Source organism: Macaca fascicularis, chromosome 19 (genome assembly GCF_037993035.2).
Source record: "Macaca fascicularis isolate 582-1 chromosome 19, T2T-MFA8v1.1".
NCBI classification, from domain to species: Eukaryota; Metazoa; Chordata; class Mammalia; order Primates; family Cercopithecidae; genus Macaca; species Macaca fascicularis.
In genome coordinates, this window is record NC_088393.1 from 57,088,362 (window position 1) to 57,102,821 (window position 14,460).

The 14,460-nt window shown below is 55.6% G+C and overlaps 3 protein-coding genes across 5 annotated transcripts in view; 2 read left to right on the top strand and 1 right to left on the bottom strand.

Annotated features, from left to right (window-relative positions):
• Positions 1 to 7,511: 7,511 nt before the first annotated feature.
• Positions 7,512 to 11,564, top strand: LIN7B (lin-7 homolog B, crumbs cell polarity complex component). 2 transcript variants are annotated; one of them, XM_005589857.4, is made up of 6 exons: positions 7,512 to 7,578; positions 7,973 to 8,091; positions 8,384 to 8,455; positions 9,367 to 9,576; positions 10,960 to 11,123; positions 11,456 to 11,564. In XM_005589857.4, exons 1-6 carry the CDS (start codon positions 7,542 to 7,544, stop codon positions 11,475 to 11,477), a joined length of 624 nt encoding a protein of 207 aa, XP_005589914.1. In that variant the 5' UTR covers positions 7,512 to 7,541; the 3' UTR covers positions 11,478 to 11,564. The 2 variants fall into 2 exon arrangements, with proteins under 2 accessions (XP_005589914.1, XP_045236173.1); XM_045380238.2 differs by lacking the exon at positions 8,384 to 8,455.
• Positions 11,505 to 12,240, bottom strand: C19H19orf73 (chromosome 19 C19orf73 homolog). The gene has a single exon (XM_005589856.4). The coding sequence runs from the start codon at positions 12,117 to 12,119 to the stop codon at positions 11,562 to 11,564; it is 558 nt and encodes a 185-aa protein (XP_005589913.3). The 5' UTR covers positions 12,120 to 12,240; the 3' UTR covers positions 11,505 to 11,561.
• Positions 12,241 to 12,491: 251 nt separating this feature from the next.
• PPFIA3 (PTPRF interacting protein alpha 3) overlaps positions 12,492 to 14,460 on the top strand; it is a 30,704-nt gene continuing 28,735 nt past the window's right edge. For both annotated transcript variants that reach the window (XM_005589858.3, XM_015441489.3), the window contains exon 1: positions 12,492 to 12,817. The gene's annotated coding sequence lies outside the window, so the exon portion shown is untranslated. The remainder of the gene's footprint in view (positions 12,818 to 14,460) is intronic.

Below are 14,460 nucleotides of genomic sequence, written 5' to 3' on the forward strand. Positions count from 1 at the left end.
AACTGTGAGGCTAAGGAACTGGTGGCCTGGAGACTGCAGCAGCCATGCTGTTTTGGGGCAGACAGGTGATGGTTCAAGGCCCACCATGGTGGATTGACCCTGCTTGAGATGGCCAGGGTGCCTCAATGTCAGAGTAAGGCCATAACAGAAGAAATCAGACTAAGAGGCTGAGCGCGGTAGCTCACGCCTGTAATCCCAGCGCTTCAGGAAGCGGAGGTGGGTGGATTACTTGAGGTCAGGAGTTCAAGACCACCCTGGCCAACTTGACAAAACCCCATCTCTACCAAAAATACGAAAAATTAGTTGGGCATGGTAGTGAGCGCCTGTAATCCCAGCTACTTGGGAGGCTGAGGCAGGAGAATTGTTTGAACCTGGGAGGTGGAGGTTGCAGTGAGCCGAGATGGTGCCATTGCACTCCAGCCTGGGCAACAGAGTGAGATTGCATCTCAGAAAGAATAAATAATAATCAGGCTAAGAAAGCCTAAAACCAGACTTTTTCAGGATTTAGGCAATCTTCTAGCCAGAAGAAAAGTCTGAAAGAAGATAACGTTCCGAGTCTCCACATGTACCATTTTTAGTACCCATTACTCAGCATCTACTCAATAGTTACCAGCCTTGCTAGAAAGGACTTAATTTGCTGAAAACCAAGAGGGAAACAAAATAGACAATAGAAAGAGACCCAGGCAGGGGTGATTCAGATGTTGGAGTTATAACTATGAGATATATTCACAAAGGAAGGAAAAGATGGAGAATGTTGAGATATCTGGAATCTAGCTACTTCAGAGGCAGAGGTAGGAGGATTCCTTAAGCCAAGGAGTTTGAAATTACAGTGAGCTATGATCACACCACTGCACTACAGCCTGGGTGACGGGAAGACCCTGCCTCAAAAAAAAAAAAAAAAAAATCTGGAATCTAACCAAAAAATGGCAATTCTAAAACTAGAAAACAATTGAAATTAAGAATTAAGTAGGTGGTGGCCAGGCATGGTGGCTCTGTAAATGCAACATTTTGGGAGGCCAAGGTAGGAGGACCACCTGAGCCCAGGAGATAGAGACAAGCCTAGGCAACATGGCAAAACCCTTTTCTCTAAAAAAATACAAAAATTAGCCAGATGGTGGTGGTGTGTGCCTATGGTCCCAGATACTCAGGAGGCAGAGGTGGAAGGATTACCTGAGCCCAGGGAGGTCAAGGCTGCAGTGAGCCCTGATTCCACAACTGCACTTCAGCCTGGGCAACAAAGTGAGACCCTGTAACAACAAGAACAACAAAAAGTACCACACACACACATAAACACCACACACAAACACCACACACATGCCACACACACACACAACACACATAAAACACCACACATACACAAACACCACACACCACACACAACCACACACACAAAAACACACACCACACACAAACCACACACACAAACACCACACACACACCACACAAAAACACACATAAACACACAAACACCACACACACCCCACACACAAACACCAAAACACACACAAACACCACACACACACAAACACACAAGTTTAGTAGACAACCGGGCACAATGGCTCACGCCTGTAATCCCAGCACTTTGGGAGGCCAAGGCAGGTGGATCACCTGAGGTTGGGAGTTCGAGACCAGCCTGGCCAATATGGTGAAACCCCATCTCTACTAAAAATATGAAAGTTAGCTGGGCATGGTAGCGGGTGCCTGTAGTCTCAGCTTCTCAGGAGGCTGAGGCAGGAGAGTTGCTTGAACCTGGGAGGCAGAGGTTGCAATGAGCCGAGATTGTGTCACTGCACTCCAGCCTAGGGGACAGAGCAAGATTCTGTCTCAAAAAAAAAAAAAAAAAAAAAAAAGTAGTTGGTGAGACACTAGATAATGTGGAGTCTTCCTTATAAATGCTAGAAATACTAGGAAAAATTGACTTGAACAAACTTTTTATTTATTTTTTTGGGGGTGGGTGGACGGAGTCTTGCTTTGTCACCCAGGCTGGAGTGCAGTGGCGTGATCTCAGCTCACTGCAAGCTCCGCCTCCCAGGTTCACGCCATTCTCCTGGCTCAGCACACGAATAGCTGGGACTATGGGCACCCGCCACCATGCCTGGCTAATTGTTTTTTGTATTTTTAGTAAAGACGGGTTTTCACCATGTTAGCCAGGATGGTCTCGATCTCCTGACCTTGTGATCCGCCCGCCTTGGCCTCCCAAAGTGCTAGGATTACAGGCGTGAGCCACTGCGCCTGGCCACAAACTTTTTTTTTTTTTTTTTTTGAGAAGGAGTTTCACTCTTGTCCCTCAGGCTGGAGTGTAATGGGCAATCTTGGCTCACTGCAGCCTCCGCCTCCTGGGTTCAAGTGATTCTCCTGCCTCAGCTTCCTGAGTAACTGGGGTTGCACCACCACGCCTGGCTAATTTTTGTGTTTTTAGTAGAGACGGGTTTCACCATGTTGGCCAGGCTGGTCTTGAACTCCTGACCTCAGGTGATCCTCCCACCTCAGCCTCCCAAAGTGCTGGGATTACAGGCAAGAGCCACCGCGCCCAGCCTCAAACTTTCTTGAAAGAGACATCTGACTACCTCTTTAGGAATAACTGAAGTCATACTTCACTAAAATGAAGGATTTACAAGAGGAAACTGGGTCTAATTCAGGAGATCGGTGGAGGGAAGTTCTAGGATGGCAGTTTCTAGACAGCAATTTGGTTCAGAGTCAGGTAAGAGGACTGAAGTTTCCCAAAAGTTTAGGGAGAAGATGGTAAGAGCAGAAAATCAATCTGTAATCTGTTACATCTAAATTGATAAATCAAGGGCCAGGTGCAGTGACTGATGCCTATAATCTCAGCACTTTGGGAGGCTGAAGTGGGCAGATCACTACTAAAAATACACAAATTAGCCAGGTGTGGTGGGGGGCACCTGTAATCCCAGCCACTCAGGAGGCTGGGGTAGGAGAATCGCTTGAACCCGGGAGGCAGAAGTTGCAGTGAGCTGAGATCGTGCCACTGTACTCCAGCCGAGGCAACAGAGCGAGACTTCATCTTAAAAAAAATTAAAAAACAGCCATGCACGGTGGCTCACGCCTGTAATCCCAGCACTTTGGGAGGCCGAGGAGGGTGGATCACGAGGTCAGGAGTTCAAGACCAGTCTGGCCAATATGGTGAAACCCCGTTTCTACTAAAAATATAAAAAAGTAGCTGGGTGTGGTGGCGCACGCCTGTAGTCCCAGCTGCTTGGGAGGCTAAGACAGAAGAATCACTTGAACCCAGGAGGCAGAGGTTGCAGTGAGTGGAGATCGCAGCCACTGCACTCCAGCCTGGGTGACAGAGAGAGACTCCACCTCAAATAGATAGATAGATGACGGATATATATAGAGAGAGAGATAAATAGCATGTTACTTAGACACAGAAGCAGCTCTCAGACTAAACATCTGTAAGTTCCCTCTCGCAGTGAGTAGAGTTAGGAGAGGTACAGAGGCTGGTGCTTTTCACTATTAGCCTGTCTGTGTTATTTGATTTTGTTTTTAATCCCATAAAGACATTACTTTTTGCTAAAGAGAGAACTACAGTAAAGGAGCCAGACCAACCTACTTTAGTCCTCCCACTTGGAACAAGCCTTTTTCTGGACTCCATATCGCCACCCAGCGGAAACAGAAGAGCAGCAGCCAGACTTCTCGAAAGAAAGTCTTGTCCACATCTCAGCCTCTCTAGCGCATGATACCACTGACCACTTCCTTTTATTATTATTTATTTATTTATTTAATTTTCTGAGACGGAGTTTCACTCTTATTTCCCAGGCTGGAGTGTAATGGCGCAATCTCAGCTCACTGCAACCTCCACTCTTGGGTTCAAGCGATTCTCCTGCCTCAGCCTCCCAAGTAGCTGGGATTACAGGCACCCGCCACCATGCCCAGCTAATTTTTTCAGTTTTCAGTAGAGACGGGATTTCATCATGTTGACCAGGCTGGCCTCAAACTCCTGCCTCAAGTGATCCACCCGCTTCAGCCTCCCAAAATGCTTACAGGCGTGAGCACCACGCCTAGCCTTACGTTTTTTTTTTTTTTTTTGAGAGGGAGTTTCACTCTTGTTGCCCCAGCTGGAGTGCAATTGCACGATCTCGGCTCACCGCAACCTCCGCCTCCTGGGTTCAAGCAGTTCTCCTGCCTCAGCCTCCCCAGTAGTTGGGATTACAGGCACGCGCCACCACGCCTGGCTAACTTTGTATTTTTAGCAAAGACGGGGTTTCTCCATGTTGGTCAGGCTGGTCTTGAACTCCTGACCTCAGGTGATCCACCCACCTGGGTCCCCCAAAGTGCTGGGATTACAGGCATGAGCCACCACGCCCAGCTACACTTCTTTTTCAGAACGCTCTCAGGCAGGCACAGTGGTTCATGCCTGTAAACTCAACACTTTGGGAGGCTGAGGCAAGAGGATTGTTTGAGCCAAGGAGTTCAAGACCAGCCTGAGCAACAAAGACCCCTCCATCTAAAACAAACAAAAAGATAAAATTTAAAAACCTCTCTTCTCATGGTTTCTCCCACTTGGCTTTCTGCCTACATTTCAGGCCATTCTCTGCTGTCCTCCTGACTTTTAAGTGTTAGAGAGGTTTGGGGACCAGTCCTAGGCCCTCTTAATATTCACTTGCCCCTGACATTCTTATCCACTCCTGTGGTTTTATTTACCACCTATGCCCCAATACTCAAACATGCCTGCAGACCAGGTTGCTCTTTTGAGCCCTAGACCTAGATCAATAGTTTCTCCCCATGGATTCTGCATAGGCTCCTCAAATTCAAAATATCCAGTATCGGTCAGGCAAGGTGGCTCACGCCTGTAATCCCAGCACTTTGGGAGGCTGAGGTGGGTGGATCACTTGAGGTCAGGAGTTCGAGACCAGCCTGGCCATCATGGTGAAACCCCGTCTCTACGAAAAATACAAACATTTGGCAGGCGTGGAGGTGCGCGTCTGTAGTCCCAGCTACTCAGGAGGCTGAGGCAGGAGAATCACTTGAACCCGGGAGGCAGAGGTTGCAATGAGCTGAGCTTGCGCCACTGCACTTGAGTCTGGGCAACAGAGGGAAGACTCTGCCTCTGAAAACAGACAAAATATCCAGTATCTCTCCTTCAGTGTAGACCATCTTAAAAATGGCACTGGCCGGGCGCAGTGGCTCACGCCTGTAATCCCAGCACTTTGGGAGGCCGAGGCGGGCGGATCACAAGGTCAGGAGATCGAGACCACGGTGAAACCCCGTCTCTACTAAAAAAAAAAAATACAAAAAATTAGCCGGGCGCGGTTGTGGGCGCCTGTAGTCCCAGCTACTCGGGAGGCTGAGGCAGGAGAATGGCGTGAACCCGGGAGGCGGAGCTTGCAGTGAGCCGAGATCGCGCCACTGCACTCCAGCCTGGGCGACAGAGCGAGACTCCGTCTCAAAAAAAAAAAAAAAAAAAAAAAAAAATGGCACCAAAGCACCTCAATACTGTCTTCTCCTGCACCTCCCAATCCCCATATATAGCCAAGCACCAAGGCTTGTCCAGACATTTTCCACATCTGCCCACCCATCTTCTATGCCTTGGCCCTGGTGCCAGCTGCCACTGGGATGGCTGTGGTACCCTCCTAAGCTGCCCCGTTGCTTCTCGTCTTGTTCTTGTCCAAACCAGTCTCCATAGTGGCTACAGTGATTTTTTTTTTTCCAGTAGATATGCAGTCTCACTATATTGCCCATGCTGGTCTTGAATTCCTGGGCTCAAACAGTCCTCTCGCTGCATGCAGCCTCCCAAAGTGCTAGGATTACAGGTGTGAGCCACTGCGCTCAGCCCAGTGATTTTTTTTTTTTTTTTTTTTGAGACAGGGACTCACTCTTTCACCCAGGTATAGTGCAGTGGTGTGATCATAGCTCACTCCTGCCTCGACCTCCTGGGCCCAAGCGATCCTCTCACCTCAGTCTCCAGAGCAGCTAGGACTACAGGCACACGTCACCAGGCCCAGCTAATTTTTGTATTTTTTTGTAGAGATGGGGTTTCATCATGTTGTCCACGCTGGTCTTAAACTCCTGGGCTCAAGTGATCCTCCCACCTCAACCTCCCAAAGTGTTGGGATTATGTGCTGGGATTACAGGCCTGAGACACAGCGCCCGCTCTGCCCAGAGTTTTTTTTTTTTTTTTTTTTTTGAGACAGAGTCTTGCTCTGTCGCCCAGGCTGGAGTGCAGTGGCCGGATCTCAGCTCACTGCAAGCTCCGCCTCCCGGGTTTACGCCATTCTCCTGCCTCAGCCTCCCGAGTAGTTGGGACTACAGGCGCCCGCCACCTCGCCCGGCTAGTTTTTTGTATTTTTAGTAGAGACGGGGTTTCACCGTGTTAGCCAGGATGGTCTCGATCTCCTGACCTTGTGATCCGCCCGTCTCGGCCTCCCAAAGTGCTGGGATTACAGGCTTGAGCCACCGCGCCCGGCCTTTTTTTTTTTTTTTTTTTTTTTAAGCGATGGAGTCTCGTTCTGTCAGGCTGGAGTGCAGTTGCCATCTCGGCTCACTGCAACCTCCGCCTCCTGGGCTCAAGCAATTCTCCTGCCTCAGACTCTCGTGTGGCTGGGAGTACCGGCGCACACCACCATGCCGGCTATTTTTTTTTTTTGTATTTTCGTAGAGACGGGGTTTCACCATGTTGCCCAAGCTGGTCTCGAACTTCTGAGCTCAGGCTATCCGCCCCCCTCAGCCTCCCAAAGTGCTAGGATTACAGGCGTGAGCCACCGCGTCCGGCCCCAGTGATCTTAAAATACAAATCTGAGACCCAACCTAGGCGACAGAGCGAGGCTCCGTCTCAATAATAATAATAATAATAATAATACAAATTTGAGTGTCATATTTTACTCTTAGGAGTTTGCATGAAGCCCCAAATCCTCAAGGCGCATATGCCAACGCAGGAGCCCAGGCATAAACTGTATCCTGCCGGCCTTTTCACCTCATCATCAACCAATCCTAACTCTGCTTCCAGTCCTGTGGACTCTTTCTGCGTGGTGGGGGTGACCCAAGCTCCACCTCTTGTTCATCTTACCTCCCAGGACTGTATGTCAATGTCCCTGCTCTAGGATCTCCTTCGTCTTCTAGATCCTTACCTCCCCACTCTCAGCTCTCATTACAGCCGTGGCTGGTGGTCTACCTCTCCCATAGACTGGAAGCTCCGTTCGGGCCGTGGGCTTGGCTGCCCTGCTCACCACAGTGTCCATGCCTTGGGCCCAGATGTTTCACAGGAGTTTGTTGAATGAATGTGGGAAAAGAATGGACAGGGGATAGACAGGTGTGGAGGGCAGGCAGACACTGATCCTGAAAGAGAAACACAGACCGAACCTACAACGGGAGGAGTCGCCAACAGGACCGACTGGCCGGGACGGAGGGCAGGGCCGCGGGTGGCGCGCGGCAGGGGGGTCGGGACAGTCCGGCGCTGGGGAGCTGGGCGCTCTCCAGGCTGCGCCTCCGCAGGGGGCGCCCGTGGCCCGGGGCGTGGCCTCGCGCAGCCCCGCCCTCCTCGCCCGCGCCGGGGCAGGCGGGCCGCTGGCAGCTGTGGCGCCGACATGGCTGCGCTGGTGGAGCCGCTGGGGCTGGAGCGGGGTAAGCGCGCGCCAGGGGGCCCTGCCCACCCGGGCCGCGGCCTGCATACCCAGCCCCCGGTCCCCGCCCTTCCCAGGCCAGGCCAGTGCGGGTGGGCCAGCGGACCCGGCGGGGTGGGCGGGGCGGGCGCCGGGGCCCGGCGGTCGCGGGGTGTGGGAGGCTCCCTGAACCCAGGCCGGGGCGGGGGGCGCCCGCCTTACACCCCGGCCTGTGGAGGGGTCCTGGGGCTGCAGGGCGCCCGGCTGGTGGCGGTCTCTCCTGCGCCACCCTGGACTCTGCGGGGTGTCCGACTGGGCTTCGGCGGTCCTCCCTGGACTGTGCGCTCGGCCTCACTCCGCCGCTCTCCTTGCTTCTCTGCGTCTCGGGGTCTCTGCGCCCCGCCCCCGCCCCGCAGACGTGTCCCGGGCGGTTGAGCTCCTCGAGCGGCTCCAGCGCAGCGGGGAGCTGCCCCCGCAGAAGCTGCAGGCCCTCCAGCGAGTCCTGCAGAGCCGCTTCTGCTCCGCTATTCGAGAGGTGAGCGGCGCGCGGCGCAAGGGCGCGAGCTGGTGGCCGCCGTCCTCTTCCTCCTCCTCCTGCTAGTCCCGAGCCCGGGGACTACGCCTCCCGGCAGCTCCCGAGGCGGCCAGCCTTGGGGTGCCCACGCTTCAGCTCAGTGGTTCTTCGGGAGTTGTAGTTTCCTCCGGCTCCGGTTGCGGGGGCGGGGCGGATCCTTGCGTGGCAGCGGGAGAGGGTCTAGGGGCCCGGACTCCTGCGTCTAGGGCTGGAGGAACTGGCAGCTCCCTGATGCCGCTGCCTCCTCACCCAGGTGTATGAGCAGCTTTATGACACGCTGGACATCACTGGCAGCGCCGAAATCCGAGCCCATGCCACAGCCAAGGTGGGCCCCGCACCTCATTGCTCCTGGTGTCTATTTAACTGCCTGGTCGAGCTCAGTATCTCCTTCATGCCAGTCATTTCTGTTTCCTCCCTCATGATTTTTGCTAAATCTATGTGCCACTCTTACCATTATTAAATAATCGCACATTTTTAACTTAAATGTCATACGAAGGCGTCTTTAGCAACTGCAAATGGAAACCAGTGTGGCATGACTGGCTAGAAGATAACCTTCAACATCTGTACAGTGAAACCAGGGAAGTCATGGCGCTCTGATCTCTCACTGCACAATAGTGAGATGCTACCTCTTGCTGCTGCCCAGAGGCTCGGATCTCCCTCCAAGCCTGGCTTTCATCTGTTTAAAAGTAAGATTGCGGCCAGGCACGGTGACTCACGCCTATAATCCCAACACTTTGGGAGGCCGAGTCAGGTGGCTCACTTGAGGTCAGGAGTTCGAGACCAGCCTGGCCAACATGGTGAAACCCCATCTCTATAGAAATACAAAAAAAAAAAAAAAAAGCCGATCGTGGTGGCGGGTGCCTGTAATCCCAGCTACTCGGGAGGCTGAGACAGGAGAATCGCTTGAACTCAGGAGGCCGAGGTTGCAGTGAGCCAAGATCATGCCACTGCACTCCAGCCTGGGCAACAGAGCGAGACTTCATCTCAAAAAAAAAAAAAAAAGATTGGCAAGTATGGGGTATTCAAGACACACACCAAATGGACACTTTCTCTTGCAAGTGAACAGAAAGGGACGCACAGTCATTACAGGGGGATCTTGCATTGTGCCATGGCACGTGTCCCATGTTTGGGGATAGTAACCCAGGCTAAATCGCTGTCCTCGGTTCAGATCCCCCACCCCAGCCTTCTTGCCCACCTGGCAGGGGCCCTCATCTTCAGTCGCTTTCTCTCTCCCAGGCCACAGTGGCTGCCTTCACAGCCAGCGAGGGCCACGCACATCCCAGGGTAGTGGAGCTACCCAAGACGGATGAGGGCCTGGGCTTCAACATCATGGGTGGCAAAGAGCAGAACTCGCCCATCTACATCTCCCGGGTCATCCCGGGGGGTGTGGCTGACCGCCATGGAGGCCTCAAGCGTGGGGACCAACTGTTGTCGGTGAACGGTGTGGTGAGTGGAGGGCTGAGGCAGGACTGCGGGACACAGTCTGTCTAAGGTAGCATAGCCCCTGCTTTTGACATTCACTCAACACACACTGACTGAGCTCTGCCTCTATGGCTAGCCCTGTGCTGGCCAGTGTTACAGACCCTGAGAGATGTTGGTCTCAGCTCCTACACTCAACCTTCCCTCTCTGGGGAGGGCAGTAGGCCTCGGCTGAAATAGTCCTAAGCCAGAGACATAATAATGAGGAACTGCAAAGTACTGTGACAGCCCAGATGTGGCACCAGGCCAACATACATACAGGAAAGTTTTGCAGAGTAAGGAACATTTGGGTTGGGTGTTGAAGGATGAGTAGGAGTTCTCCAGGCAAACAAGGTAAAGGGTGTTCCTGCTGAGGGTACTGTAGATAAGGATAAGGACTTGGCATACCTCTGAGCTGAAAAGAAAGGGCTTAGTTCTGAGGGAGGTCTGGGGCATGCAGGTAATTAAAATCACTGTGGTTAGGCAGGCTGTGGTGCCTCACACCTGTAATCCCAGCAATTTGGGAGGCCGAGGCAGGTGGATCACTTGAGGTCAGCAGTTCAAGACCAGCCTGGCCAACATCGTGAAACCCCGTCTCTACTGAAAGTACAAAAAATCAGCCGGGCGTGGTGGCAGTCATCTGTAATTCCTGCTACTTGGGAGGCTGAGGCAGGGGAATCACTTGAACCTGGGAGGCAGAGGTTGCAGTGAGCCGAGATAGTGCCACTGCATTCCAGCAAGGGTGACAAGAGTAAGACTCCCTCTCAAAAAAAAAAAAAAAAAAAAAAAAAAAAATCACTGTGGTTAGAGTTGAGGAAGGCATAACTGGAGAGGTGGCTGGGGTCAGCCATACAGGACCTGAGTGCCAGCCTGAGAAGCTGGGACTTTGTCCCATGGGTGCTGGGGAGCTATGGGAGGGGTGAGCCAGGGATAAGCTCAGCTTGCAGGTACAGAAGGACCCCTCTGGGACCCTATGGAGATGAACTGAGGGGAGAGACTAGAAGCCAGAAGGCTGGGCTAAGAGTCCAAGGAAAGGGGACAAGGCCTGAGCTGGCCCAGGGCTGTGGGGACAAAGAAGAGAGAGTCAAAGCAGGCAGGCATTAGTGGGCTGTGGGCAGGGAAGCCACAAAGATGGGTCTAGATGTTTGACCAGGGACTGAGGGAACATGGGGCTGTCCCTGACATGGGAAACCTGGGAGGTTTTGGAGGAGGACACTGAACCAGGAGTTAATGACTCTCCCACGAGGAGGACATGAGGTGTTGGCATCTCAGGGCTGGCACCAGGCTCACCAGCAGTGGGTCCCATCTCCCAGTGGGGGCTGGGTGAGGGCAGTGGGCCTCAGGCCCAGCTGTCTGTGTTGGGCCCTGCAGAGCGTTGAGGGTGAGCAGCATGAGAAGGCGGTGGAGCTGCTGAAGGCGGCCCAGGGCTCGGTGAAGCTGGTCGTCCGTTACACGCCGCGAGTGCTGGAGGAGATGGAGGCCCGGTTCGAGAAGATGCGCTCTGCCCGCCGGCGCCAGCAGCACCAAAGCTACTCGTGAGTCCCTGGGTCACCACATCTCTGGGGCCTCCACTGGCTCCCTTTAACCCCAGGCTCCCAAACCAGGCCAATTCTTCCTGGACCTTCCGGCCCTGGCCCCTTCTCTGGGATGCTGACCCTTGACCCCTGGCCCAGCCTCTCACCCCAGGCTATTCTGGCCAAATCCCCTGGGGACCCCTTAGCTTCCTTCCATCCCAAGATATGGAACCTACTGTGGCTGGGATCCCTCAGCCCACTTCCCCGGGCCCTTGACTCTGCAACCCCAGTCCTGCCTCTCTCATGACCCGGAGCCCCCCTGATCCCGGGTCCCTTCTCCACCCTCCTTGCAGGTCCTTGGAGTCTCGAGGCTGAAACCACAGATCTGGACGCTCACACGCATTCTCTCCCTGTACAGTATTTATTGTCCCTAGCACTTTATTTAAAGGTCTTTTACCCTCACTGAGTGTCTGTGTGTCTGTCCTGCATCCCTGGGTTGGTGTCTTGAGATGTGGAGGGAATGCGAGGAGCTGAGGTCAGGCCAAGCCCTTGAGAAGCCCTTTTCAGAGTCTGAAGACAGAGGTTGAGACCTCTCCCTAGGTCTGAAGGCGGAGATAGGCCGGCTTCCAAGGGACTAGTCCGAGGGCGGAGGCCGGGACCCAGTCTGGGTCTGAGTGCAGGGGCAGAACTGAGGACAACGCCGCCTACCCTTAAGAGCGTCTGAGGGCGAAGGCCAAGTCCCTTCCTCCAGAGTCCTGAAACGCAGCCGGAGCCAGTGGGCGGCCTCTGTGTGGGCGGGGCGGAGCGAACCATTAGCCTCGTCCGCCGGGGGAACCCTGCAGGCCGCACTACCGTCTGCGTGGGAGTCGCGGATGGGGGTGCCGCGTGCAGTTCCCGAGGCGGGCGCAGGGGTGCAGAATGAGGTGCCCTCGCCCACCGGGCGCTCACTCCACCTTCCAACCAGAGCGCGTCTTTCCGGAAGCTGCCCCCGCCTTGAAATCCAACCTTTAGCCCCATCCCGCTGCCCGCCCAGCCCTCGTGTCCCGTGCGGCGCCAGGGCTAAGGCGCCCACAGCCGGGAGCCGAGGTCGCGACTCGCGTTCCACGCCGCGCGCTACTCGCTCCAGGTGACATCATCCCCCTGCCGGGCTCCGCCCCCCGCCCCAGCCGCCGCACGCCGCGCGCCTATTGGTCGACGCGCCTTATACCCCGCCTCTCGCTCTCCGCCCGCGCGACCCCTCCCGGCCGGTGTGGAGGCGGGGTCTAGTCGCCGGCCGGCGCCGACGCTGCCTCCCATTGGCCGCTCATCGCCGTCTGTCAGTCTCCTGTTAAAGGGGCCACGACCGCCTGGGAGCCGTGGGGGGGAGGGGGAGGGAGGAGGAATTTTTTTGGGGGGAAGGTGGGATTTGGGGGGCGCTGGTGGGCACCCTTGGATCTGGCGGCTGTGGCCTCGCAGGGGGAGGCTGATCAGTGACAGGGGCAGGGGGCTATTTTGGGGGTAGAAGGCAGTGAGACCGTGAGGGGGAGGGGGGTCCCCAGCGCCCGAGCCGGAGCCAGAGACGCGGAGCCCGCGCGAGCGTCGGAGACAGGGCTCCAGGGCTCCGAAGCGACAGAGCCGGGCCCCGGCCGCTGCCAGGGGCCCCGCCCGGCCCCTCCACTCCACCCCACGTCCCTCCTGCAGCCCAGCTCCGCCCGCAGCCGCCGCGGACCAGGCAGGTAAGATCCCGGCCCGGCCCTCCTGGCAGCGCCCACCCCGGGGACCCCTTGGCGAGCCTCCCCCGCCTCCCCGAGATCCCGGATTCCCTTCCTCATCCCAGGGGACCCCCGAGCCCAGATTTCACAGCCCAACCCCGGGGACTCAGGCGTGCCCCTCCCGGCGCCCAGAGTCCGCGACCGAACCCTAGAATCCCGGGCGCACCGCCGCCTCGCGCCTCCTCCAGGGCCCAGGAGCTTGGATTTCCCGGTCCGGCCCCGGGACCCCTCTCGAGCCTAGATCCCCCTTCCTGACCCTGTCCTGGGAGCTCCAGACACCCGCCGCGGCGGTCCCAGACTCCCCAGGCGCGTCCGCATAGTCCCCGCTTCGCGCACCCAGTCTCCCGTCGCCAGCCTCGGGCTTGCACAGCCGGTCGCTTCCCTCGGTCCAGGCAGGCTCGGCGGCCGCCCTGGACACAGGCCCGCTCTGGAGCTGTCCATGGTCAGCGCGCTCGGCAGCCTCGCCTCCCCCCACCGCCCGCCGCCGCCACCAGGGAGGGGGTGCAGGCGGCGCGGGGATCTCCCCCGCCGCGCCTTTGACCCGGGAATACCCGGGCCCTCCCCGACCCGGGCGCCCCGGCCTCAGGGTTCCGCCGGCCAGGCTCGTGGCCCGGTCCTCGGCACCCCAGGTTCCTGGGACTCCAGCTGCTCCCTGAGGAGCCAGGGCTTCTGAATTTTTCTGTTCTGGTCGCCGTGGGGACCATGGCACCCGGGCATGCAGCTCCCACCTGTCCGTCCCTACACCTCTGCTGGCCCCAGGTGGTAGCCCTCACCCCGTCAGAACCTAGGAATCCTGTTCCCCAGCGTTTGCTCTGCTTCTCAGCCCCTGTGCCCTGCAGACACACAGACTCAACCTCCTGGCACCCAGCATCTGCTCCCTGAGGGACTCAGGCGCCATGACTCGCTTCCTTTGGGGGACCCGGAATGTGATTCTTAATGCAGTTCTCTGACTTCTGACTTCTGTTCACACTCCCCGCTTGGGGACCTAAATGTCCTGGTCCCAGTCTTGTATACCCTCAGGGTCCCAGGAGTTCAGACCCCAGCTTCTGTACTGCCCACCAGCTTTTACCGAGGCTGTCTGCCTCAACCCTCTCTCCAAACAAGACCTCAGGCTCTCAGCTTCCAATCCCCCATCATTTACCTCCACATGGATTCAGGAGTCTAGGCTCCCAGCTCTGTCCACTGCCCTCCCCAGCAGTTATCTGGTTCTTCAGCTCTCACTTTTAGGAACCAAGTCTTCACAGCCTCATCACTCTGCCCCATCAACTTCACATCTCCCGTGGCCTTAACAAACCCCTGTCTCATCCTCATGTCACCCCAAGTGGTGGGCTTCAGGACTCTCTCCCCTAAGACGCAGCTTCTTGAGATGTTTCTAGCACTCCATTGCCCCCTGAGGCTCAGATGAGTTCCCATTCTCCAAGTACACTCTCCCAGGCCAATAAGCCAAACACACATCACTTCCTCCAGATATATTCTGTGGCCTGGGCTCATAGAAGTTACCTGCTGCCATACAAATTTCTTTCTTTCTTTTCTTTTTTTTTCTTTTTTTCTTTTTTCTTTTTTTTTTTTGAGACAAGGTCTCCGTTGCCCAGGCTGGAGTGCTGTGG

What these genes read in the sequence shown, in the direction of transcription:
- LIN7B (XM_005589857.4), top strand. Translation starts at nt 7,542, where the DNA reads ATGGCTGCGCTGGTGGAGCCGCTGGGGCTGGAGCGGG. An exon ending in TCTGCTCCGCTATTCGAGAG is followed by an intron (nt 8,092 to 8,383) that starts GTGAGCGGCGCG and finishes CTCCTCACCCAG; the next exon opens with GTGTATGAGCAGCTTTATGA. An exon ending in TGTTGTCGGTGAACGGTGTG is followed by an intron (nt 9,577 to 10,959) that starts GTGAGTGGAGGG and finishes TGGGCCCTGCAG; the next exon opens with AGCGTTGAGGGTGAGCAGCA.
- C19H19orf73 (XM_005589856.4), bottom strand. Translation starts at nt 12,119, where the DNA reads ATGGGGCTAAAGGTTGGATTTCAAGGCGGGGGCAGCTTCCGGAAAGAC.